This window comes from Calypte anna, chromosome 14 (assembly GCF_003957555.1).
Source record: "Calypte anna isolate BGI_N300 chromosome 14, bCalAnn1_v1.p, whole genome shotgun sequence".
Lineage (NCBI taxonomy): Eukaryota > Metazoa > Chordata > Aves > Apodiformes > Trochilidae > Calypte > Calypte anna.
In genome coordinates, this window is record NC_044260.1 from 13,494,852 (window position 1) to 13,521,592 (window position 26,741).

Here is a 26,741-nt window from a genome sequence, read left to right on the forward strand (position 1 = left end):
ATGTCATATCCCTGAAGGGTGCCCTTACAACAAATTATTAACGAAGCTCTATTGATCTTCACCCAAACAGCAAAATCTCAATAAATCTCATCTGGACTTTGCTGAAGCTGGAAAATGCATTACATCCCCCTCCTGACCACAATTTTTATTATCACTATTGTGTTTGCAGGGCAGTCAATTTTATCCAGCATAACAAACTGCCAAGTGTTAAAGTGATTTCCTCTATTACTGAGGTCCATGTATTAAATTTAGTGAGGCACAATATCAAACTTCAAATATTGCTGGGTTAAGAATTGAATGCAGCTGAGCCTAATGTTATCAACCTGACAAATACACTGACATATTAAGTAGCAGATCATTTATTCCTATTTGGAACTGGTTTTGTTTTCCTATTCAGCAGTATAGTTCTAGATTAGCCACAATATTTCAAAATGGGGCTATTACTGTGAAGTCCAAAGGCACAGTGTAATATATATTTCATATTCTTATTATGCACTGTAGATCAGAGAAATATACATCAGGAGCCTGTTATCACATATAAATACACGTAAATTAATAAATCACTTTGCATAATTCAGGTTTAGGCTGCAAATGCTTTAACCCTATTGAATGAACATTTCAAATACTTCACATTACAGTCAACTAAAAAGCTTAGATTCTCAGATAAAGCTTCATTTTCTGTCCCTTTTTTCCCCTCATCTTTCCTCTAGGCTAAAAGATTCCAAAACAGTGGATTTCTGAATTTGCAGAAATTATTTCCAATCTTGTTCTAACAGAAATATGACTCTTTTAATGTGCACCATGTCTTCCTGGAAGAACAGATCTATCCTCAATAATGCAACCAATAATTTCAATACTTGTTTCTAATATTTCATAAAGTATTCTTGGGTAACTGATGTTTTCCATCAATGCAAATCAAGCTTTCTGTAATTTTTTTTCCTTCAATAAATACTTCCCACAACAAACTGAGACAAAGCACCCAATATTTTGTCTACCTGAAATAATCCACGTGACCTTTGTGGCAAAACTGAACCTCCAAGGCTTTAAAGAAAGAAAAAAAAAATTGCATTGATATCTGTTACTGAAGGAATAGCTGTTTCCTGCTTTTTGGAAGGGGATCATGAGAACTTTTCTAAGTGATTGCATCTTGTCAGTTCTGCTTTTTTTTTGACTTCTCTGGTCTAAGTGTATTACTATTAAACCACAACAATTGCCAAAATAACTCTCAGTGGTTTTCTAGACAGAACTATCTACCCTCATAGGAAAACTTCAGGGAGAATTCCTAGAATTTTCTGGAAAACTCCATCTCTAATGCCAAGTATACCCCCAGTTGGGAAAACAGGATAATATCATTGATAGATTTGTGTAACATTCCCAAAGCAAAGGAAAAGCTCAAACTGAAAGGATTTACTTCTCCACCTCCCAGCCTGCCCCTTCCACTTGGGTATTTCATTGGGGTTGATATTTTAACCTTACAACCATGTTGAATAGTGTCCAAATCAGTCATTAAACAGTTTTGCTAGATGCTTCATACTGTCAAATAGTTTGTACACCTTTCTCACCAGAGAAAGAAAGTTGAATATATTGCTACCTTGCACTTTGATTTATTTGCTGAAAAGCTTGGTTTTAGCCCTGAATTTTTGTGTCTGCTTTTTTGCCTACATATTTTTCCCTCAGTCCTTCCTTACTTCAACACTACCTGGCTGGAACCTAACAAATAAGGAAACAGAGTCAATGTTTAAAAAGAAGCCTTAAATATTTAAACTTAAATTTAAACTTTAAACAACACAGCAAGAATTTGAAGTTGGACTAGTGGTCCTTTAATTGCAAACCCCTTCCTTGATGAACCATTTCACTGCAGATGAACTCAAACATCTCCTAATCTCAGGCACTGCCAGACTTCTTCCTTGTCAGATATTTTTTTGGAAATTAGACTGCAAAATACTCTTGGCATTCAGAGACTCCCCACATGAACACCACTGACTATTGGCCCATTTAGGGCCCTGAAGTGACTTTATGGAGGTTTATTTGTCTTCTGCAGTCTCATTATACATATATATATATATATATGGATTCCTCTCTTTCAAACCCACCTGTATAGCTGTTAATAAGCCTTCAGGTCTGTTGGGAAAATTCTACATGAGTAGTGAGAACACCCCTCTTGATAGTGGCACTACTCCTCTCATTCCTGAAATGTTAACTAGCTCCTAAGTCTGACACTTGGTAATGAAATATTTATTTTCGTGGAGTAGTACATGTAACTTAAGAATTACTATAGTGAATCTAGGTGGATTACTGAATACAAAAATTATGATTCTTAACTGCACTAATCTGCAAGGGAAAAATGCAATCCATGACTACTAATAATTCCCTTACTCACATGGCTGAGGATAAACCATTTGAAGCACTTTGCATTTTGAATTTTGGAAGAGCTCTCTCTTAATGGCAAAAGTTTTTTCAAACTCCCCAAGAAATTCCTCAGACTTTTTATGTTTTAGTTCCAACCTTTAGAAGGCATTTCATCATTTAGAAGGTTCATCAAGGATATAGCCAATTTGAAAGGGACTTTTTTCCCCATTTGTGACTTTTCAGGAAGAAGTCTGGCATCCTGACAAAGGAACTGGATATGAATACCAGAAGAATAGAACTATCCTGTTGAACTGAAAACCATGGGCAGACCTCTGAGAAACTGCAAATGATGCAAATAAACACCTAGCAGAGTATCAAGATCTGAAAAGGAAATTACTAGAAGAACTGAAGAAGTGGTTTGCTAGCTAATCAAGTAAAGATTCTGTGTAGATGTTATCAGAGTAAAACAAATATCTGTTGGTTTGATCTCCAACTTAATGGACTGCTCCTTGCACCACTTCATTCTTTTTCCAGATTTTTTTTCTTATTCTCCCATTAATCACCTGCAAGATAGTACAAGATTAAGTTCTTTGACTCTTACTTTCTGAAGATGGGATTTTGGATTCCCTTTCACCAGGATACTGCCAGGATGCAATCCTGCAACCCTGCAGACTATATTTTAGGTTTTGTCTTTGTAAGACTTAAATGACTACCAGATCTCAGAGGGCTTTTTTTTTGCCATGATGTGGCAAATGAACAGCATTTGCCACTGCTCCTGAGGTCTCTAAAATCCACTCTAACAACCTGTATTGATCTTTCCAGTATTCAGACTTCCTGATGACTACATATATTTTAACCAACCCCCTTCCAGTGTTTCAACACTGGGGAATATTAACAAACTTCACGACTGACAGTGAGCTGCCTGGAAAGGATGGCCAGGAGAAGGCAACACAGTCATTATGCTGTTAGAGTTTTAATATCCTGTCCAGAATGTGTGAAAAAAACAGCATTTCTTTGAATTTCAGCATTGAAAACCTGTAATAGTCCTAGAAGTAGTAGTATGTACTTAAAACCCCACCTTTATCACAAGCTTTAGTGTCAGCTTTAACATTAATACTAACACCAAGCACTGCAAGATTGGCAACCTAGAATAAAAAGAACACCCCTCTAGAAATTTGCTATTTTTAGGGACAAGCTGATCCTTTTTTGAGTGTCAATTGGCAATCCTAGCAGAGTGATGCTGGCTGGGAATATTCTTGTTGCTAGTTCTTAGAATTATTTGGAAAAACTGCAGCAGTAGAGAGAAGATTGATGATATTTGCTTTACAAACTCATTTCTCTATCTCCAAGTTCAGAGAACTAAAGATTAATTAACTCCTTGGAGATGCACAAATATTATCTTAAATCTAATTTAACTTCATTTCATTTTTAGATTTACAGATTTCTAGAATACAACCCCAGAGGCAGATTATGGGAAAAATAGGTAATTTTTTTTTTATAAGTCCACTCCTTGGCTATTTATGTAGGCCCCCAATTTGTCCAATACACAACCATAAGTTAGTGATAAGCTGTTGAGCAAAATAGCTGTAATTTCTGTAGCTGCCTAAATTAAATTCCAATAAACTTCCTTGTTTAGAAACTACTCTGTCAAACAGGAATTTATCTGATGAGTAGCAGCATAATGGTGTTCTCATGAAACAGTTTCAAATTAACTGAACTATAATATATTTATATATGATATAGATATAAATATATATATATAATATATATAAACACATATATTTATATAAAATCTATATAACACCAAGATTTCCATACAGCAAACCATACACAGAAACAACTCATTCCATGTATATCAAGACACAGCCATTTAAACTTGCCATGAATCATTTACTAACTCTCTCTTTTGATGATACATTTTCAGACACCATTGAAGTGACTCCAAGTGGCAATCAATGTCCCTGTGTGGTACATAATATTCTACAGACCTCTCTTTAGTTGGGAAATGAAATTTTTTTTAACTGAACTTTGAACATGAACTGAACTTTAACTGAACATGTTTAGGGTAACATGATCTAAAGGTCTGGTTAAGATAAATACTAATGTATGTAAAGCTGAGGATTCTAACCCAAGCTAAAATATTTAGCCAGCTGATTAATTTGTGTCTTAGAAAAATAGAAACAAATCTGCTTACTCATATTTAGCTTATTGGATGGTGATAATATTATTAGATTTCTTCTCTAACCATACATAGTTCCAATGGAAATCAGCATCACTTGACTTAAGAGACAACTGAAGTAGAGAATACTTCAGTATTGTCAGGAAAAAATAATATTCAGTGTGAAAAAGGTTGCTGCAAAACATAAGTAAATATGCATTTCTCTATGTCCAATTGAATAAAACAAGAAGAGGCTTCCTGTTCTGCAGGAAAGATTAAGATTAGACATGTGGCTCATTTGTCTAAGTTTTATAGCTCAGGGATAAATCTGATCTGTTTATAATTGCTTTTATAAACCAATTGAAATTAAGAATTTGTTCACAGGTTGTGAACTTCCATGTGTTTACTTAAAAGAGGATTGTAATATGTGCAGTTCTGCATCACTATCATATGAGTTCCTTCTAAAATAAGAGAGTACCAAATGCTAACTGCACACATTAATATAGCCAATAATAAGATACAGGAAGGCATGCAGAACTTTTACAAGTGTCAGTAACCTCTCACCACATCACATCCAGGATTATTATCACACCTCACGTGCATGTGAGCAGTAGAATGAAATGTTTTATGCTACCAGAGCTAGGTCTGTATGTATTATTAAATTATCTTGCCAGACTTTGCAGGTCTTAATTCCACATTTCTCTCCACCAGATTTTTCCCTGTAGCATTTGTGACTTTCTCATCCTGTTAGATCAGCTTTCTCCTCAAGTTTGAGGCTAAACAAACAGACTTTTACAAAAATCCAAACTAACCAAACTAACTAACTAAGACCTTTGAGTAGAAGTTTAAATCTTGAACACAAGTTGTTATACTTGGTTGGATATAATCTTCATCATGCTTTTAGCTTTGGAAAAGTCCCTTTTGAATCAAATCACATCTTAGCAAACAGCTCTTCTCTTCACTTCCCATTCCATAAGAATGGATGTTTTGCAAAATCTTCAAGTGGAGTAACTATAAATGTTCCATTTCTTTTGACTGCTGTTTTTATGTTGGTTTGGAAACATAGGTGGGCTTAAATTTTACTGCAGCCACTATCTAGCCAGTTCCCTGGAATTTTAGTAGAAACATTCTGTTCAAAATTCTGAAAGCCTAAACAAGATACAGGATCACAGCATTTTCATCCATTACTATAAACATTCTTAATAAAAGATTAAATTTGTCATGACAGTTACACCACTCAAAACACAAAATGCACAGTGTGTAACACAAATAGTTACTAAACTCAAAGCATTTCTTACTGATTTTACAAAAACAGTGACACTGCTCTGAATGGGACTTGGTGAGAAAGGGAGACACTTTCCAAAGGACACACACCAGTTTCAAAAGCAGAAATCTCAAAAGCTTGAAATTTTCTCAAGTATCCTCATTCTGGTAGACCTCAAACACAGACATACTGAAAAACTGATTGCAATAAACATGTATGAATTACTTTAAATACTTGCATTCTAAATCAAAGAGTCTTTCTCAGAATTACCCCATCTCTTCTCATCTCCAAACGTTGCTGGTTGGGCAATTTTCATTTTTTTTTTTTTAGAAATGACAAGTGATCCTTCACTTTTAGGTAAAGGTTAATGTCACAATTCCCAACTTCACATAATGTACTCCAACACAGACCAAACCATTGCATGCTGGTGCCTAACATTAGAGAGGAATGTTCACCCAGTTGAAAATGAATGGTTTTTGCATTTCAAGGTGACAAGTACAATGTCAGCCACAATCAATCGATCACTGCATAATTATTATTGCAAATGATCCATATCCATGCTGCAAACCTTAAGGGGAATTTAATGAAGCAGTAAGCACATCAATAATAAGATGTACTCCAGTCTCTGTTAGATCTCGTGATTCATAAATATGTTGTCACATTTTATTCTTCCTTAGATTCCTGTAATTATATTTAAGGAGAAGCTAACTGGAAGTAAGATTCAAGTATATATCACCTTTTCCTCTGCAAAAGGAGTATTTCACTGTATTACATCTATACCACAAAAATGAAGTTTACAGAACGCTCCTTAGCAAATAAGAGAGAAAAATAGTAAACAAAGGAAAAGCAGAACAGACTCTGGTAATATTCAGACTCAGCCTAACATATTTAGTGCATTTAAAATCTGTATTGGGTGTAGGTGGCAAGGTTTTGTTAGTAAGGAGACTGCCAGGGTAGCCTCTGAGGGAGGAGGACAGAAGCTCCCTGTGCCAGGCACAGTTGGGTCCAGATGGACCCAGCACAGGCCCCATCAGCCAGTCTGGAGATGCATTTGTGAAAAAATACCTAAACAAGCAGCAGAAATGTAGGAAGGAGAGAGAAGAAGGAAAGGCTGAGGTTGGAGGAGGAGGAGGTGGCCCATGGCAGAACAAGCACAGACCCAAGGTGACTGCAGCCCATGGGGGAACTCAGAAAAGTGACCACAAAGGAGGTGCAGAGAGTAACCATGATGTCCTGACTGCAACCCCTCCAGGGCACCCAGTGCCTCACCAAGGGAAGCAAATTTACCTGTGGTGATAACAGGAGGGGCTCTTGGGTTTGTATCCCACAACCCAAATCAGAACCAGAAGTGGCAAATGTAATTGGCAGAAATTAAGATTGTCGATACAGCTCCTGTTCCTCCAAGAAAAGTTTGGTTTGCCTGTGACAGTAATCAGGATGTGAGCTCTGTGTCTTTACGCTGAGCCAGGAGCTTTCTCATTCCTTTTATTCCTATTTTCCTCCTGCCTCCCTGTCCCACTGAAGCAGATGGGTACAAGTTTGGCTGCTGGCTGGGTCCAAGCAACAACACAATTCTAATTCTGGAAGGGAAAAAATATATAGGGCTTTCTGAGTGCACTAAGAACCTGTGTAATTCTATACTACACGAGTAGAAGCAGCCAGACCTGTTTGGCAAGGAATATCAATCCAGGAGCAGAAGGGAAACAGGAGGCCAATACAGAAGCAGAGAAAAAGATGACCAAGATCTAATGAAGATGTGAACAGATACCTGGAGTTCCACTACTAACCATCCCCTGTGGTTGATTAAATGTGAGAAAGCCAAACTAGCAAGACAAGGTAAATCAAGATAAATGGCATTTGCACTTGTGAGAAATCATAAGCAAAACCTCGGGTTAGGGACTATCACAGTCTTGTTCCGCTTCTCAAAGAGGCACACTTGACTGGAATAAATATCCAAAAGCAACCACTCAAGAAAGTGCTCTCAAGACACAAGTTGTTTTTGATGGCCCTGAAGAGTCTTCAGGACTTCTTTATTCTGCCTCACCAAGACCATTCCAACAGCAGCCAAGATTCTCTAATTGCAGGTGTAGTAGAAAACTTCCCACCATTTCTCAGAAGTGGCATTTAGAAAGAATTTAGAGTAATAATGTGATAAGACAGTGGGACAAGAGAAGTCTGCCTGCTCACCCAGCCAGATTTCATGCAGTCTTTCTCCAATTCCTCACCCAAACATTCACAGAGTTCACTCAAAGCTGTGATGGAAAGCAATGCTATAAGAAGGACAAGAGGAAGATAAGGTTAATTGGACAAATGTAATTTCTAGCTAAAGTTATGGGGGGGAACAGGTTTGGTGATTACAGCACAGGGTATAGAGTGTAACCAGAAAATAACAAAGAAATTCTATCATCTAGCTTTACAGAAAATGCATGAACTCTGCTGCAGTAATAATCCATATATTCTTAATGTCCTACTTAAACTCAGTTTAATCACACATCAGCACTTATGCATGTGTGTATGTGCTTCTGTGCCTAAAGGCATGCATATTACTGCTATGAATCAAAACTGCCTTGCTTGCTAAAGTCACCATTATGCAACACTGGGTATAATGAAGCATAATACTGATTTTCTTCTCCATGCTGTTATAAATAACAGACTATTGTTTTACAAAAATCCCAAAACAAAACAAGAAACCTTCAAAAGTGAACATATTGGATGAACAAACTTTACTGTCAGATATTCCAAACTGAAACTACCTTTCTCTTCTAGTTTCTTTTCTTCACGTTTAAAAAGGTGATTTTTGTAGGATCTTTTTATGCTCTGCAAATCATTGTGATTTTTAGTTTGTCATTCCAAAATGAATTATTATACATATGATTTTAAACCTACTTATGTGCAGGTAGCAACAGACACCAAAAGATAACCTACTGAGAATTGTCTTAGATTCTACCTTAACTAATTGTAACCCTGTTCCCATTCAACATCTCTGTCTATCAGTCCTTTCATTGCAGCCATCAAGGCTGCAGGTTTATAAATTATACTTCATTATTCAGGTTTATTGAGCCAGATACCCTTGAAAAACCTTATTCATATCAGCATACTCTATTATTAAATAATTTTGTATTTTTCTGTGCTAACAAAAGGTACATATTTATTCAACATCAGGGGCCAGGCAGTCAGATACAGAGTATGGAACTACATGTTTTATTCAAGGATCACTTGGACTCTGAGGTACCTGAAAGCTCTTCAGCTAATAGGTTTGATTTGTCTTAACTAAAAGGATCTAAATATTTTGATTACTTAGTAATTCTATGCAACAAAATCTGTCCTGTTGAAACGTTCCACTGGAAGTGTTTTCAACATCCTCGTTTTGGAGAGCTGCTCAAGATCCAGGAGAGCTGATGTTGTATCCCAAGTGGCTGTCACACTTTAAACACAGTGAGATATTTTTGTCTTAGTCTTTGATGTAATTGGGAAGCTCTCATTTAAAAGAAAAATACCTTGCTTTCTGTACACAATGCAAAAGCTGCAAAATGTTACCCAAATAACGTTACCCAAATAATGTACTCAGTCATGGTACTCATAATATAAAAGAAAAAAATTATCACCCACCAGGATATTCCAGCTCCATCCTTTACTTGGACTTTCTAGTAATCTTATCTTTAAGGTTCTCATTTTTATTTGTTTTTTTTTTTAATATAAAGCCTTTGTATTGCTTCCCTTACAAACTTGTCCTGTAGCACACAAAGACCAGGTTTGAGATTTCACACTTCTCTAACTGAGAAAAAAGGAAAACTGTCTGCATATCTCTGGTAGTGCCTAAGAACCAGTAAGACTTTCACAGTCATCTAAATAAAATCCCATCTGCTTACAATATGTGAACTGACACAGACTCCTATACTTGTATCAAGATGTTTCTCAACAGGAGATGCTTACTGACAAAAGCACCAGAAATGCTGCTATAAATTAGCTCAAACTCCTAAATATTGAACCTCATTACATTTCTGATCCTGTTTTTTTATTAGTCCCTGTTCTTCTCCCTGAATGTTCATCTGAGGTTTATTTTGCCAATAGAGGAAAGTACAACACTGAGTTCTGTATTGGACCCAAAAGCTTTCTTCTTCAGAGCTGTCACAACAGTGTTGTGTTGCCAGAAGAAATTATCTTGTCACTATTGCATAGAAATTTTTTTTCAATTTGTTTCTCTGTGTCTGCAGAGCCTGGTTTGGGGGAAAAAGAAATTTCATTTGCTGATATGCTTTTGCCTTATTTGATCAAATATTATTCCAAAGCTGCTACTGAAAACTTCTATTTTTTTTTTTTCATGAAAACTTATTACTATTAAAAAGAACAGCAGACTGACAGAAAGAGGCAAATCTCTAATCAGACAATAAGATGTTCAGAAAATTTATGGATTTTTTTAATGGTATATTAAAGTAATTTTAGTTCAGCATTTTCACAGCATACAACAAAAGATGGAAACCTGATATTCTGTATATTTTCAAATGCCTTTAGCAGTGACTTTTTTTCCAGTTTTTCTTACAATGATATTTAATTGCATACGACTGACCTTTTAATGAGCTGCAGTAATTTTAAACCCTCAACTTCTGACTCAGAATAAGTTGAACACGAGGTCTATGAGGACTTAAACTAGTCCAGCCAGAACTACCAAATGGAGAGGTGATCATGGAACTGTTTGCTTGTGACAGGAGGAGTTGCTTGTGCTGCCAAGTCACCAGATTAGGATTATCTTTCCCAATGTGCAAAAGAACAGGAGGAATACTCCACAGAAAGAGCAGGTCTGGAAAAGGGTGAATTCAATGAAAGATTCTGAGTTTCAGCTCTCAACCATCAACTGATAGTTATACTTCTAACTTCCAAGGAAGGAGAAAATCAGCAACTTTGCAGCTCTAACAAAAAAAAAATCAGTTACTTGTTACATTCTGGGCAACTCACAAAAGATGATGTTGAGTGACAATATAAATGTGAATGATAATCAGTGACCAAGAACACTTTTCATCAGCATTGCAACAATCCTGGCCTGGGCAGAAAAGAATATTAAGCATATTATAGTTTAGTTAGAGCAAGATGAATATATACAAGGACCTACACATGATCTTTGAAAGTAGCAAGAATTGAGGTGGTTTTGACTTAAAAATTCAGCTGTAGTCCCTAAATCACTACTTGAAACTCCTCTATATTTGTTGGTCAATCTGAAATCAGATATTGATGGCTATAAGTGTCTGTACATCCAAGTAAGAGGCTAAAAGTTCATTTTCTAGGGAAGAAGAGAACTGCTTGAATTGCTTCACGTGTCAACAAATAACCCTTAAAAGGGTTAACAATGCTAAAATCTTTCTTTACTTTCTGAAATCTTGAAATAAGTATTTTAAAACAACTCCAGACTGTTCCCCTCCCCAGCCTGAATTACTGGCTGCACCCTGCATTCATGCAGAACGTTTTGATTCAGTTAGCTGAACATGGTCAGAGTTTGCTTGCCATAAAAGCAACTTCACATCAGCAGATTTTTAAAAAAAAAAACAAAACACAAACCTGCTACAGGATACTAGCTAGTAAGACAACGAAAATGCAAAGAAGCAGCAGTTTTCTATTTCTTTGTAAATATTAAAAAAATATTTCTACAGGATACATGGAATAAAACAAGAAGTAAACATTGCCACATTAAAGTGTGAATAGTATGGCAAAAAATCTTTCAAGGCAAGGAAATAAATGTATTTTACACCTTTTTAAAAGGGGGAGACATTTTCACACAAGTTGACTACTTTAAATTTTAATAATATTGCTGAGGACCTTTTATATAATTGTATAAAATATTGATGTGGTGCCAGGAGAAAGCATTTTGAGTGCTGCTGTGAGTTTTTACTGCATATATATATCTGTTAAAAGCCTCTTGTTCACATGTTGCATCTTTTGCATGCAGATACAGACACACGTGCACTTCATATACACAGCATTTAAAAACACACTTTCAGAAACCTTTTCTATGAATACAATTAATCTTTTTATGCAGAGTAAAAGAAAGTAATACTGTTCTGCTACAATTAAAAAAAAAAATTCATTGTCTGCTTCTTCCTACTCATCTTATTTTGGGATTTTATAATAATTTAGACTGGGAAAGTTAAATTAAAAATGGGAAGAATGCTTAATACCTAGCTGTGGTAGTGTCAAAAAAGAGACAGGCATCCTTCTGTTTAATGAATTGTGATAATAAAAAACCCAAATCAAACCAGAGACAGAATAAAATCTAAGTAAAAGGACTGAATAAAAATGGAAAGAATATCTATTTAAATGCTAAACACTAATTACTAGAAGCTTTGGAAACCAGGAAGTGGTCTCATCAGAAACTGTTTAGTACCTTTTGTTATTCTGCTTAAAACTTCTAAAGGAATAACTAGAAAAGTTTATAAATAAAATGTAATATAGTGAAGATAGCAGTAATCTGCATAGCTACATGTAAGAAAAAAAGTGGCACTAAATTTTCCAGTTAAGGATTCATGGGCTTGGGGGGGACTGGGGAGAAGAGTCCTTCACTTTTAAACCTGTTCTGCTGGTCTCACAAAGAAATAGGATAATAAATGTCCTTTCCCCTTATTCTGCATCCTAGAACAAAAGGGGTTATCCTCAAATATTTGCTCTGTACCTCTTTGGGATGATGTTAAATACAAGAGAAGAACCCAGGAGTGTTGAATGAAGAACACTACTGCAGTGAAGTGATCATTTTATAAAGCTGAAAATAAAAGGCAATTGATATTTGCATTAGCAAAACTACAGTAAATATTCTTCACTAAAGAATCATGGTAAGGGGTAAAAATAAGCAGAAATCTGGGTCAGATTTACATGTACAGATACTTGCTTGTGAAAACTGAAGTGATTTGTACTACAGAACACAGGAAAAAAAGAAAATAGGAAAAAGAAAACAAAAACAGAAAAAAAAAAAAAACATCATAAAGCTTACTGATTGGTGAGATGCTGAAATGATTGCAGAGGTCAAAGAACTGAAATAACAAACTTAAAAGTCTCCAGCCAGTGCTTTTTCCACAGATGACAGAAGTTAGTACAGTACATTAGAGGATCAAGAGAAATTAGAAAGAACTGTAAAGGGAGATTTACAGCATCAACTCTAAGCAATTAAAAAGATTAGCACTGATTCACTGATAATATCTCTGTGACTTAAATATTGCTTGCAAGCAGACTGTTTAGCAAAGGTGGCCAGGACTAGCTGCACACCTGTCTATTTTTCTACACATTTACATTAAATAAATAAATAGATTGTAAAATGAGATTACTTTCCAATATTTCCCCAGAAGATGTACAGGCTTTGAGGAGGAACACAGAAATACTTTTCAAGCATGCATATTCATTTACTGATTTATTTATGGGCTTTGTGGTTTGTTGGGTGGGTTTGGGGTTTGTTTTTTTTAAGAAAAAATGTTTTGTACCTAAACCTGGATGAATTAACAGGTTAATAGCTTCACTCATTCACAATATACATAGCACAGCACATCTGTGAGCAGCTGAGCAGATTTTGCTGCAAAGACAATACTGAAATAAAATAAAAATCAGAGGAATAGGTACATTTAATCCATTTATCTGCCCGTTGCTGCAAACTTCAAAAGCCAAAGTGGACAGTGACAGCTGCTATAAACAAAATAGGTCAAGTAACACAAATTACAAGTTTTTAAATCACATTTCTTACAAAGAAAGCAAATTCTGAGCAGCCACAAGTGATGCAGCGTTCGTTCTATGCCTGAACCACCCAGTCAATCTTACAGCTCCAACTGTAGCATTTTCCAAGGCAGAGAAAAGCAAGCAGTGAAACTATTCCACATCCTGCACAGCCTGAAAATAAATTGCAGCTTAATGTTAATGAAGCAGTTTGTATAAAGTCCCATTGGAAATGCAAGCACATGTACTGTACGCTGGCTATGCTGAGCTCCCCTGCAGCATCCATACCTTTACAGAGCAGCAAACATTCTGTAAGAAGAGCCCAAAATCTTCATTTCCTAATAAAAGATTGACATGGAGAGAGACACTACCTACCCACAAATACATCATCATCTTGAAAGAAATCAAGGGGTCTGTCAGCAAACAGAAGTCTCCTTACTCCACCAAGTATGTCTGGAAGGAAAACTGAAAACAGTGGGTAGAAAATCTTGCCTTTTTCTGTCAAGTCCTCACAGTTCTCTTCTTATACAAGGTTTTTTGTTGGTTTTTGTTTTTTTTTTTTGGTTAGTTTATGAGAATAGCATTCGTTCAGTGGCTCTTTCTGCGTGTGAAGTGACTTGCTTCAGGCTGTCTTTTTTCTTCCCTTTTCCTCCCTAACTCAGTCTGTCCTTTCTTTACTGTCAAGCTTGCTTAGGTAACAATTCTTGGTGTATCTATTTAATGAGCAGGTCCGTGCACTAAAGGCAGCCAACTACATTGAAGAGAAAGCTGGGGGAAGGAAGAAGGAAAAAAAAAAAAAAAAAAAAAAAGTAGTAATAAATAAATAAATGGGAATATACAGCTTCCTGATCGTTATTATGGGATCTACAGACACCCCCTCTGTAGGAATTTTTAGGAGGATTTCTAAGATGTCTGGAGAGGGGGGGGGAAAGAAAAAAAAAAAAAAAAAAAATCATCAGAGGATAGGAGGTGACTCCAGTGGCACTCAAGCCATTACCTCTTATTGCTAAAGGACTCAGTGCACAAATCCTCCCTTTGAGAGATTTTTAAACTCAAAGAAAAGCTCCTACAGAAAAGAAAGGAACATGCACTGCACCCTGCTTCTCCTTTATCTCTTTAAATGTACTTCAGATAAAAGCTGCATCCAGGCAGGTCAAGGCCTTTCCCAATCTTATTACTCTAACACAGGAGTGTTCAACACACTTTTCTACAGCCATCTACTGACTTCAGGGGGTTATTGCTGCTGCTGCTGTCAGCAGAGCTGGGAGATCACTGCCAACGTGAGGAGCAGGGAAATCCAAACAGTAAATCAGGCAGTAGGGTTTGTGATAATAACATTTTTGGTAGGGCTTTTTTTTCTTTTTCTTTTTCTTTCAATAATAGGTATTTTAAAATCAATGGAAAGACTAGTCACTTGAGTGTTTAGCAAGGGTTAATAAAAAGAATAATTTCTTGGGTTTTTTTCTTAGGATGAAGGGGCTTAATGCAAAGCAGTAAGTACTCAAGGGACTTAGAGTTTTTGTTTGCAGCTTAGACTTTTATCACTTGCAAGAAGGACATAATTTTAACTCATTTAACCTCATTGTAATGCACAATATATTTTGTAAATTGATCAACAGCATCCTCAGGTGAGAAACAATTTTACAATGTGGAGGAGACAGGAGTTGGTCCTTTTTTAGGCTGCATTAATCAGTCTTGAAAAATCATCCCTAACCTTGTGAGCTGGGAGCACCCAGACCCATAGCACTCTTTGGGTATTGATATGGCAGCCACACACCCAGTCTGTCTGCCAAAAAGTGCATCAGCTACTATAGTGTATATATAATGATAATAAATCAATTAATAAATAAAGAGAGGTGGTATAAAAATGGGCATGGGAATGAGATTAAACACGATTTGGGGCTTATTTTTATGTTGGATTACTTATTTATTACCTTTGGTCACAGACTGTGCACTTCTTCAGATAAAAAAAAGAAATAAATTGTAGTTCTTCTTAACTACAGGCTCCAGCCAGTTTACACATTCAGCCTCACCACACAAGGTAAAATGTCACTTAAATAATTAAAATGCATTCTCTAAACTGCATAATCCTTCAGTGCACCAGGGCAGGTGGCAAATGGAGAGGCACCTGCTGAAACAGCCCATAGCAAGGAGACAGCACAGCAAAGCAGGACTGGGGGGACCACACTGAAATCCACCCCATTACACAAATGATAATCAGGAGAGGCTTTAAGGGCTCCTGCCACTGGATGGAATTCCAAAGCAAAATAACTGCTATGCAAAAAACCTTTCAAAGCTGATTTACCAGAGAAAACTGAAGCAATTAATTCGTGTGACACTTCATTCTAAGTTTTATATAAAGAAGTTTATATAGATAAATAGATGCATGCATACACAGAGGGCTATTGAACTCTGATCCACTAAATATAAAGGTTTTTTGCCTATTTCAGTGGAAGCAAACAAGAAAGATTTAATGTACCAACTACTAATGTGATAACTTCTCCAGTAATGTGCAAGAACAATATCATTTTAAGTAAGGTTAGTGCAGTTTCATAAAGTAAATCCCCTTACTTCACAGAGTTTTCCAATGGAAGAGAACAACACTGAATTAGTATTTTGGCTTGCTTAAATCATCTGCCAATTTAACCACTTCCACACAGCAATCCAGCAGACCTAACCTGGTCACTTTTAAGCTCTACACTGTCACCTTATTTTGCCCACTGTATAGTGTGCTGTGTTCTTCTGTATTCAATTACACCACAGTCAACCTGAAATATCACATTAGAATATATTAGATTATACTGGCAAAGCTGAAAAGACATGTTCTGCAAATGTGTCTGCACATCTGCCAGCCAGCATTCCTTCTGATCTGTGCATCTGAACATGAAGCTTTAGAATTTTCAAAGACAGGTTAAAGATTTTATTATTAAGATAAAAGACTGCACAGCTATTCCCTATAAATCACTTTTATATCCAAGTTTCCCTGGTTTTGAACACAGGCAGCATATAAAACTTCAGTGCATTTTGTCCCAAGGCTCTCAACTAATCTTTCTGTATTCTAAATTCTCTTCATTATTAAATGGGTTATTCAATCAATTCTTCATATCTTATTCCTTCAAACAAGTGGAACAATTTCTAATACACAAAACTATTCATTTAATGGGCTTTATTTTTAGCACAGCTATTATTAAATGCTTTGTTCATTAGATCACTTCTAGTTTCTGCACAGGTAGAAAAATGCAGATAAAAAGAAGACTGAAAACAGATATAGTATTCTTCTTTTTTTTTTTTTTTTTTTTCCCCACCTATGACCAAAGTTTAACCCAAACCCTTTTAAGGTTACTTCTTATATAAGTTCTGAAACTGCAAGCAGTGTCAAAAATAAGATACTGATCATGACCATTTTAATAAAGATTGGTCCCAGAGAGCTGACATGGGGGCTCAAGTCAAAGGCTACTGAAATCAGTGGGAATGTTCTCTTGTTTTAAAGAACAGCCAGTCAGAAACTCTGTTCTTAATATGAATTTTTGCTATTTTCTGGGAAACTATGGCCCATTTCCTCAGATGCTACCAAAGATGTTGATATGAGGCTCTTCTATAGGGGTACTGGCATTTATTTTAGCTTCAGAGCATGGTATTTCTGTACCAGCTTCTACCACAGCCTTAACTCTTTTAATCAATCAGAATATCCAATCTCTTGCCCATGGAATCACAGGGAATTGCCTAGATATTAAGTGTAAAAAAAGCTAATAATAGCAAAAAATGAAATTATAAATTGTGTAATCATAATTAATCAGGATTAGTTACATCTATGATCAGCACATTTTTATTGGCACCTAAACGACTCAGATTAAAAGAAAGATTATAGGACTTCCATTACCTTATTAAAGAGGCATAACTCAGGGACAGATCTTGGCATTTTTATTAATGACACAGAAAATTGGAAATAGCATCAATATTGCTGCTTCCTGCATTGGAAGATAAGAAAATGCAAACTAATTTTCTCAGCTTTAAGGATATTTAAGGATTCCTAGGAACTGCAAGAATGCTAAAGTAATCTCAGTCCCTATTTTCTTATGAGATATAATCATGTATTTGGCCCACTTTAGAATTTCAACCCGGGGAGTGGGGCAGGGAGGGTATGGGGCAGAGGTTAAACTAGACAATTTAAAACACAGAACACAGAGAAGACTTACAATTTTATAATTATATTGCATTTTTAAAAATCTGGTACAGGACATTTCCATTTCCACAATATAATTATATTCTCCTTAAAACAGGTTGATTCCAAACCAAGTATTGCTCACTATTACCTGTTAAGTGAAACATGGGAAGATTCTCTTTTTTTTTTTTAAGATACTACACTCAAATTTGCTTTGGATAAAGATGTCTCTGCCAGTAGTAAAGCCAACTAATACCATTCCTCAGCTAACATCACCAATGTGCTGCTTCTAGCAGAAGCATCAATCATTTTGCACCAGTTGATGTAGGGACCTGAGGGGATGGGAGGGAGGGATGCCACCTAGATAAATAAGTAAAACTTGCCTGGCTTGCACAATAAATTAATACAGGGATGGCCATGACTTCTTTAATTTTAAGTAATTGCAACTTTCCTAAGGTAAGACTTGATTTTAAAAAGGAAAGAGCGGTTAATGTCTGATAATCATCACTAAGAGGATAAGAGGTTATTAATACCAATGACTTCAGCACTACTTCCCTGGAATTTTCAGTTTATGAGTTTACAAATTGCTTTTTTATTTAGTGCAGGCTTCTTAAATCCTGAAGTGGCTTATGCACTGGATGATAACAAATGGATCAGTTTTATCCATACATATCCATTATTTGGATAGTGCAGTAAATCATGAAGCTACCTTTCAGCCAAGCCATCAGACAGAACTTATCACAGCAAACCTATCAGCTGTTATTTCTGACTATATATCTGACAAAACAAATTCATGCTCTGTCTCCTTGTCATTCCCATTTTTTAACAAGGTGAGAACAGCCTCATAAGTGGGGGTTAGTTGCATCATTGCTGGGATTTGGAGAGGGCCAGGCATGTCTAACAGGGCTGCATCTGCTCAGAGCACGCTGCCTCCTGTTACAGCACCCGTGAGACTAAGGCAAGAATCTGATCCTCTGCCTCTTGTCCTCTAGAGAAGAGTGTGAGCATCAGCCCTGCTTTTAGGCTTCCAGGAATCTCTACTGTTTGCCTCACAACATCAGCAAAGGCCCTACAGGTGTCCATTGACAAAGATTAAAAAAAAAAAAAATTAAATTAAAAAAAAAGGGATGCTACAGCATCACTCCCTGTCAGTCCACAGCAACAGCACCAGGTAAATTCAGGTAACAAAACAGCTGAATATGTCATTTTTTAACTGGTGATGGAATTTTTAGATTAGCAGTGTCATCAAAGCTAGATTTTTATACAACATCATGACTGAAGATGTTCAGATGTTCAGAATTGGGTGGGTATTGTGTTTAAAAAGCAGGGAACTCAGATGTGCAAACCCTTGCAGACTTTACATCCAATTCTTCAGTCAGGGATGAGGCAAAGTGATGGTCTGGCAGTGGCACAGATCTGGGAAATAACTGGCTTCAGGATCTTATCTTGGTGTTTTGTTTGAAATTCCTGTTCTCCATTATCAAGGAAACCAGAGACTGCTTGAGGACCTCTAATGGCACCAGCACATCAAGAGAAGGAGGCTCTGATGCTGCTCTTTAATAAATCAATGCCCGTTTGGCTGCCTTCCAGACCACAAAAACACTTCAGGCATCTTTGCCTGCCTTTCATTTTGTGTCTTGTAGGACTCTCTCCATCATCTTTATGTCTGCATATATCCTCCATAGCCTTTTCTTTTTTTTTTTTTTTTTTTTTTTGGCTTCTACCTTGAGACTCACTGAACATTTCCTTTTAATAGGTCTCAGACCATGTTTTTTCCAGTATCTCTTGTCACTTACTGGAACCATTTGTGATTAATGAGACAATAGCTAATGCTGTGTTTTCTTAATATGTGCAAAGTCCTGCTAATATGGACACGTGTGCCTAAATGGGGATGATTTTCAGAAGTTCACTTCAAATGTATTAGGAAACTTCAGCCCATCAGTCCCATCCTTGCTAGAAAAAACTCTGGATTTCAAATTTCCTTTTAAAAAAACTCCTTTTAAAAATTAAAAAAAAAAAATCCTTTTAAAAACTCAACTCTGGATTTAAAATTTCCTTAAATGTGGCACAGTTGTATTTGAGGAGCAAGTGTTTCTGAATGAAAGCTCAACATGAAATTACTTGGGAAGTACTGGTATTTACAGCAGTATAACATAGTTAAGTAGCTGTAAATCCACACTGCAGGTCAATATACACAACTAAATAAACTGAAATAAAAAAACCTTTGCATTGCTGCCCCCATAGTGCCAGCAGATAATAACGAGGTCACTACACCCCTTTCCAACATCTCCATAGTGCATGGAGATCCATGGAGCAGGGATGTTTGCTTGCAGATCTTGCTGTACAAGAGTTGCTGCAAACACAGTGAAAAGAGTGAAAATGTTGGCTGGTATTTTTTCTAAAAAAAATGTTTTTGCTGCAAGGCTTTGTGATGAAAAATTCATAGAGCTGAAGGTATTCTGCACGTTCTGTACATGTCTTGGTTTGTCTCCCAAACAGGAGGAATACAGGAACAACAATACAGAAACAACAGGAATAGCTTCATGCCTGAGTCCAAAGCTTCAAGATGGCTCAAAAGTGATGTCAGTTTGATAAAACATCATTTTGGTTTAGCATCCCTTATTTTTATATCTCTATCCTGTTTCCCAGAAATTATACACATTCACTGGGGATTCTGTAACTTAAGAAAAGCATTTCTGTTTAACACAAAGACTTGTCTTGCAGTTCAACTTGGGATTTTCCTGAGCAATAAAGCAGAACACAACCACTGTGCAGGTGCTCTTGCTTCCAAAAAAAATTAAAGAGATTAAGAACTATTACACATTTTTCTATAACCCTATAACCTATCTGAAGCCAAGGTTTCCATCTTTATGTGACCAGTACGTCGTACACTCAACTCTACTACTCAACTTGTACATCAACTACAAGTCTGTAGGATGCAATCCTTCAATTGTAGTTTATTTATATAATATAGATGTTTTTCATAAATACATACATATTAACACTGATGCATGCATCTGCATTTCTGTTTACTATTAACTTATTCCTTCTTGGAACTTTGCTGCCTTGAAAACATTTCTCAGCTACTTCAAAAAGCTTAAGTAAATCATTTAGTAGAGAAGTAAAGCAGTTTAAAGCAGTAAGGCTTCAACAGATTTTATAGAATACAAAAATGCCATTACCATCACCACCACAATACTGTAATCAATATTGATTCATTCTCTCTGCTTTGAACAGTCCTGGTTCAAGGAGTCAATGTGGCCCAGTGGATAGATGTCTCTATAACACTCCATCATTTGGATTGTAAATTTTTTTATTAGTTATAATAATACTTTATGCCTGTCTTGTTCCCCTTAAAAATCTAGTTGTTCTTTCAGTTATTTGATAGATGAATAAATGAGATTAGAAAGCCACCAGGTAGAAAGACTAAAGAGTATGTTAAAAATCCAGCCTATTAACCTAAAACTAAAAAGCTTATTGAGATTTTTCACTTGATCCTGGTGAGAAAAGACACACAACCCAATATCACCATCCAGACAAAACCCCAAACTCCCCACTCAAGTGAGAAAGGCCTCGTGGAAACTCCCTGGGGAAAGAAGCAAAAGCAAGCAATCAAAAATCCACAACAGAGTGTAGATGGAGCTGAGTGGCTTTGATGAGTCAATTTCCCTTTAAAGACATATTAGGTGTTTAGTACTTGATTTAAATGAAGCAATATTAAAAAGCATTTTTGTAAGTGTGAAAAAAATAAATTAATATTCAAGGTAGCACATGGTAATGAAAATCACTTCCAAGAAAAGGGAAACTCAGGGGGAAAAAAAAAAAAAAAAAAGGAAAAAAATGGTATTAATGCTTTGCAATTTATTTATTTTTTTAGATTGGATGGAAATATACCAGTCAGCTTGTGTTATATAGTCAAGTGGAAAAAACCTGACAAACACAACCTGTGCTAGAGATAAATTGGCCATAGCTTTCTGTATGAATTCTCATTTACATAATTCAGGTATAAGCATTAATATCTAGCTGAGAACTGTAGCAGGCTGGCAAGGTGAATAAATTACCAACTTGTGGTCACTCATTTTCAAAGCTTGAGCCCAAAAGGGTTGTAATACACAGACTTCTTTAATTATCAGAATTATAATTCAATGTAAATATAATGTATAATAGCCAGAGGTTCCTATATGTATGAGTTTCATTACTCCAACTGCTTTATTCCAGAACTCTGAGTCTCTGCTTTGCCTTTAGAATTCCAAAGCCAACAAAACACATAAGAAGTGAGAAATACCTTAATAAAAGATGGAAGTAACTCTTGGATATTCCTTTCTATAGCCACACGATGCCTAAATATTTTTATTTACACTACTAGGCTTTAAGCAAGCCTTTCTTTCCTTTATTTTGGAACTTCTTCAGGGCTTGGAGATGCTGCACAGATTTTTGCAGAGATTTTGTGCTACAGCCACAAGCTGTAGCTGGAGGGTGGCTGTGGTGCTTTCACTGCATCCCACCCACCCTCAGTGCAGAATTTTAACTGCTAAGTGTATTCCACAGAAGAGGAAAGGCACATGGAAGGAGATGTACCTCATCTTAGTAGGTTACAGATGTGCTTTTTTAACTAAGTTGTTGGGGAAAGTTGCATTTTGATGCCACAAAGGCATCATCTGCACTGAGCTCGTTGTTAGACATGGGTGGTACTGGGATAGAAAGATCCAGGAAAGTTTTACTGCATCACAATTTATCCACTGCTTAGAAAAACTGCACAGATTTACTTGAAGAAAGAGGAGGGGATCTCCTGCCTTTATGTTTCAAAATGATATTTTTCTTCATTCAAAGGGAAAAAAAATTAAAAATAATAAAACCAAATGAAAACTCTCCTTATCATGGCACAGCTACCTCATGAGGAGATTGTCCTTCAGGTACTATTGCAATAGTTTAACTTTGACAGCTGCTCTGAGACACTACAACTGCTAAAACAAAAGCTTTGTCACTTCAGCTTCAGTTCAACAGCAAGAAAAGGATCAAGAGCAATATGTGATGCATCATTTTTGCATAATTTGTTTGCCATTGCAGGTGTGGTGAGGACCAGCTGAAGCATCTAGATATGTTGATGAAGTTCATCTAATGAACAGATGAATGTTTCAAACCCTGCACAACTCATTTTCAGGCTGTATTCTTCATACTTCCAAATCATGCAGGCACTGCTGATGGCTAGTAAACTGCAAACAAAAAGATGCTTTTTTTTCCTATTTCCAAGAATAATTTTGTTTCCATAAAAACCTCACACTTCAGGCCTGCCTCTCCTGATCTACTTGTGCATCAGATGTCAAGAAAATAGCCACTATCCAGTATCAATAACCAGATGCCTATTAAAGAACATCTGGATGACCAAACAGCTTTTTTCCTCTCCAAACTTATCATGAAATCAATCAGTTAAAGAATTAAATACTTGTCATGGAAAAGTATCTGCAGAGATATGGCAGCAATTGGAGGAAGCAGGAACCAGAACCTGTTTAAAAGAGTCATTTCAACATGAGAAAAAGGGAAAACAAACCAAAAAAAAGGTCAGCAACCTGGGTTCAGGAATTCCATCTTGTTTACAGGCCGTACACAACCAATAGACAAACTTGGACCTTTCCTGCCAGTTCTCACAAGTTCTTGGCACTGATTTCTTGCTGAAAGCACGCAGACTATGAAGAATCAAAAAGTTTGTACCTTCTTGTTGGAAAACAAACTAGCACTGGAAAAACTCTGAGCAACACAGTGACCTTCACCACTACTAACCTCACCACTGTAGTTCACTACAGTGAACTTCACCACCACCTTCACATGTCAAGTGCTCCCGTGAAGAGGTCTTTACTGTCAAATCTCACTTAATTATGGAAGAAAAGTCTGTATCTACCGAAACTGCTCTATATAGAGGTATGTCCAGCAGTTACCAACAAGCAACAAATGAGCTAAGTATGTTCCTTCTAAGTAATCCATCTACCAATAGCACAAACTGGATTCTCCTTATGTTTTAAAGAAACAGAACATTTTGCATATCATTGCACTCACCCTTAGTTGTTCTCTTTCACAACTCATCTGTTGCTTTGAACTCTACAAGAGGAAAAAAGAAAAAAAACCAACAAGCTTTGAAAGCACAGCATTCTTGCCACAAAAGAGCTGTTAGGTTACATCTCTTACATCAATTGGAAGTCGGAATTGGAAACAGCCATGAGCCTAAACTCAATATTGTACTGGGGAGTTAAATCATTGCTGGAAAAGCAGGATTATTGTTTCACTTATTTTAAACTTCCTAAGGTCAAAAGCAAATAAACACCAGAACCCAGGACAAGTCTGAAGTATAAAAGCTTTTCTGAGATTTTCAAGACCCATTGGCAGTTGAGGTGAGGAAAGAGCTTTCCCCTTTTTCTGTTGTATCTCAAGTCTGTGTCACATTTCTGAATATCCAACTGCTAAGATACCTTGATATATACCTCAGAAATAAAGATAAGAATCATAAAGAGATAAGACTATTCCTATGACAACTTCCACTTCCAGCCTGGTATAAAAATAACTCTGAAAAAGACTTGATTCTAATGCCTATTTTTTCCATCCTGCTGCCTTTATGTTCAGCTCCAATGTTTAGTGGCCATGGCAAAGTCACAAAAGATGAAAAGGAATTTGATGCAATGTTTTCTAAGGCTGTTTTCAGATGTTTAGAGTACACTTTTTGCTACCTTGCACTTACAAGAAGTTAAAACATGAACCAATATCCACTTGTATGAGGTATTTTACCTCTGCTGTGACGATGACCAGGGGATCTTCTCAAGTAGAGATAGGTTACTTACAGAAGAATAAAACTGCCAGCCTCTTTTTCAGCACAGAAAAATGAGTCCTAATAAATAAACTACAAGCTAAACCTTCTCTACACGTAGCAGAAGTTTTAAAACAACGCCTCTGTAAAAAAAAAACCAATCTTACAACACCAAATCCTGTGCTGATAAGTTTCTTTAAGTTCTCTAGCAGGGAAGGAAAGGAAAAAGGATTTTAAAACACGTGTCTATGTACAATCTTCCCCTAAGGAGTAAAATCAGGTACAGCTAACGTGACTATCTTTGGCAGACTAATGATTCCATTTTCCAAAGTTCATGCCTTCACACGATTTAAAAATTACTTTCTAGTTATATTAGTCTGCATTAGAAGTGTGCTAAGTCTTATATAAAACTTAATTTTAGCTCTGAATCTGCTCTAGATGCCTCCATTTACACTGTGTAAAAATTATAAAATCATAGAATTGCTCAGGCTGGAAAAGACCTTCAAGATCATCAAGTCCTGCCTCGTCCTAACCCTATTACCCTATTCCTGATGTCCCACCACTAAACCATCTCCCCAAGCACTACATCCAGGTGATTTTTAAACACTTTCAGGGATGAAGACTCAACCACCTCCTTGGGGAGCCTGTCCCAGTGCTTCACAACCCTTTCTGTACAGAAGTTTCTCCTGATGTCCAACCTAAACCTCTCCTGATGCAACTTGAAGCCATTTCCCCTTGTCCTGTCATCTGTCACCAGTGAGAAGAGACCAACTCACTCAATATCCATGTCATTTTTTACCAAAAGAAATGGAGGAAGGCAGAAGGAACGTTATGCAGGACATCCCAAAGGCAGCAATTTCCTTCCTTCCAAGTTCAGCAAATGATTAATTCCAAACTCCGTGTTCTAGCTGTAATCACAAACACTATTTAGGTGCCAGCTTCCCCCAGGAGAGTGAGATTCCATGGAGCTATCTCCCTCACCACCCTTCATACCAGAGACTTTCCAGAAGAAAAGCAGCCAGGCTCAGGGGTTAGGCATTATTAGGATGCAATTAAAAAGCAAAAATGAAGCAAACCAAAGTTACCTTAATGGAAATGTATTTTTCACAGTTCAAACAGTGATGCCATCTCTTTGTCATCTGTCTATTAATCAGCTCAGGTTTATTAAAATACATCAGGGAGAGGCTTATTTGGGCACAAATGGCTTTTTGTGCAGCTAACCAGTGCCAAATTTGCTCTTTCATTCTGTCTTTTCTGACTATCTATGCCAGTTTAAGAGAAACATCCTGGCAGCACTGAGCACTTAAGGGAAAACATAAATAATGCATTTACATCGTGTAAACCTGTACAGATAAATGAGAAAAACTGAAAGCCAGAACATATTTAATTAATGATCAGGAGGCCTTAGAAGCAAACCTTGTGCACATCCTGAAATTTCTAAACCCAGGGAGTCTAAATCATAAACTTCTCTCATTATGTCTCTGGATTGAACAATATGCAATCAACTATTTATTTCTTTTAGTTCAAGACTGCACAGAGAACCTGGTCAATAGTTTCAGTGTCATTATGTCAAGCTCTCATACACTATAATTTAGTGGAAAAATGCCTAAAATATCGATTTTCTTTAAAGGATTTCATCAAGGAAAAGAAGTTCAAGAACTTGAGCAATAGTTGGAGACTACAGGGCTTTTTATAAGACAATAATCTTGTTTGTAGGACACAAACAGGCTTCATCATTTTAAACAAAAATTCCTTTGGAAATAATCTATGGAATACAACCTGCTTATCTCATTGTCCTGTGAGCTCATGAGCACAAACAGAATGGGGAAAAATGTTTTGTTTTCTTTAAACAGCAGCAGCAGGTGAGAGAATTCAGATTTCTGAAATCTATTTCTCTCATCCACTCTTCAGAAGGACATGCAAGGCCCAGCTCTGAAGGAACTGAACCCAAATGGAAATCAGGATCCATCTATGGATGCAGTGAACTGACTGAGAGGGCATAAGGAATAACAAGTCCTCCTGGGGAGATTTTTTTAATGCCAAGTTTTTTAAATGTAATTTTAAAGAAAGGGTTTAGGTGATGAGGCAAGGTTATTTGCAGAAAGACTGCTTAAACTGTCAAAGAAAACCAATTCCTGTTACAGTACATCCTGTTACATTCCCAAGTATTTTACTTTGCATTTAAAAAATCAAAATATTTTCAGGATAAGGTCGTTTGAAATGGAGCTCAGTCCCAGAGGTTTAGAAACAGCAAGTGAACAGCTGATGTCTTTTAAATTCTAGCTATTTTACCACAAGTAAACATTTGTGGTAAATGGATTTAGCCTGCATT

General features: G+C 36.5%; 1 protein-coding gene across 1 annotated transcript in view; it reads right to left on the minus strand.

The window, feature by feature from the left end:
• The window catches only part of RBFOX1 (RNA binding fox-1 homolog 1), an 818,832-nt gene that overhangs the window by 275,026 nt on the left and 517,065 nt on the right, over positions 1-26,741 (minus strand). The window contains exon 6 of the mRNA XM_030459827.1: positions 23,668-23,709. Within this exon, the coding sequence (XP_030315687.1) occupies positions 23,668-23,709 (42 nt within the window). The remainder of the gene's footprint in view (positions 1-23,667; positions 23,710-26,741) is intronic.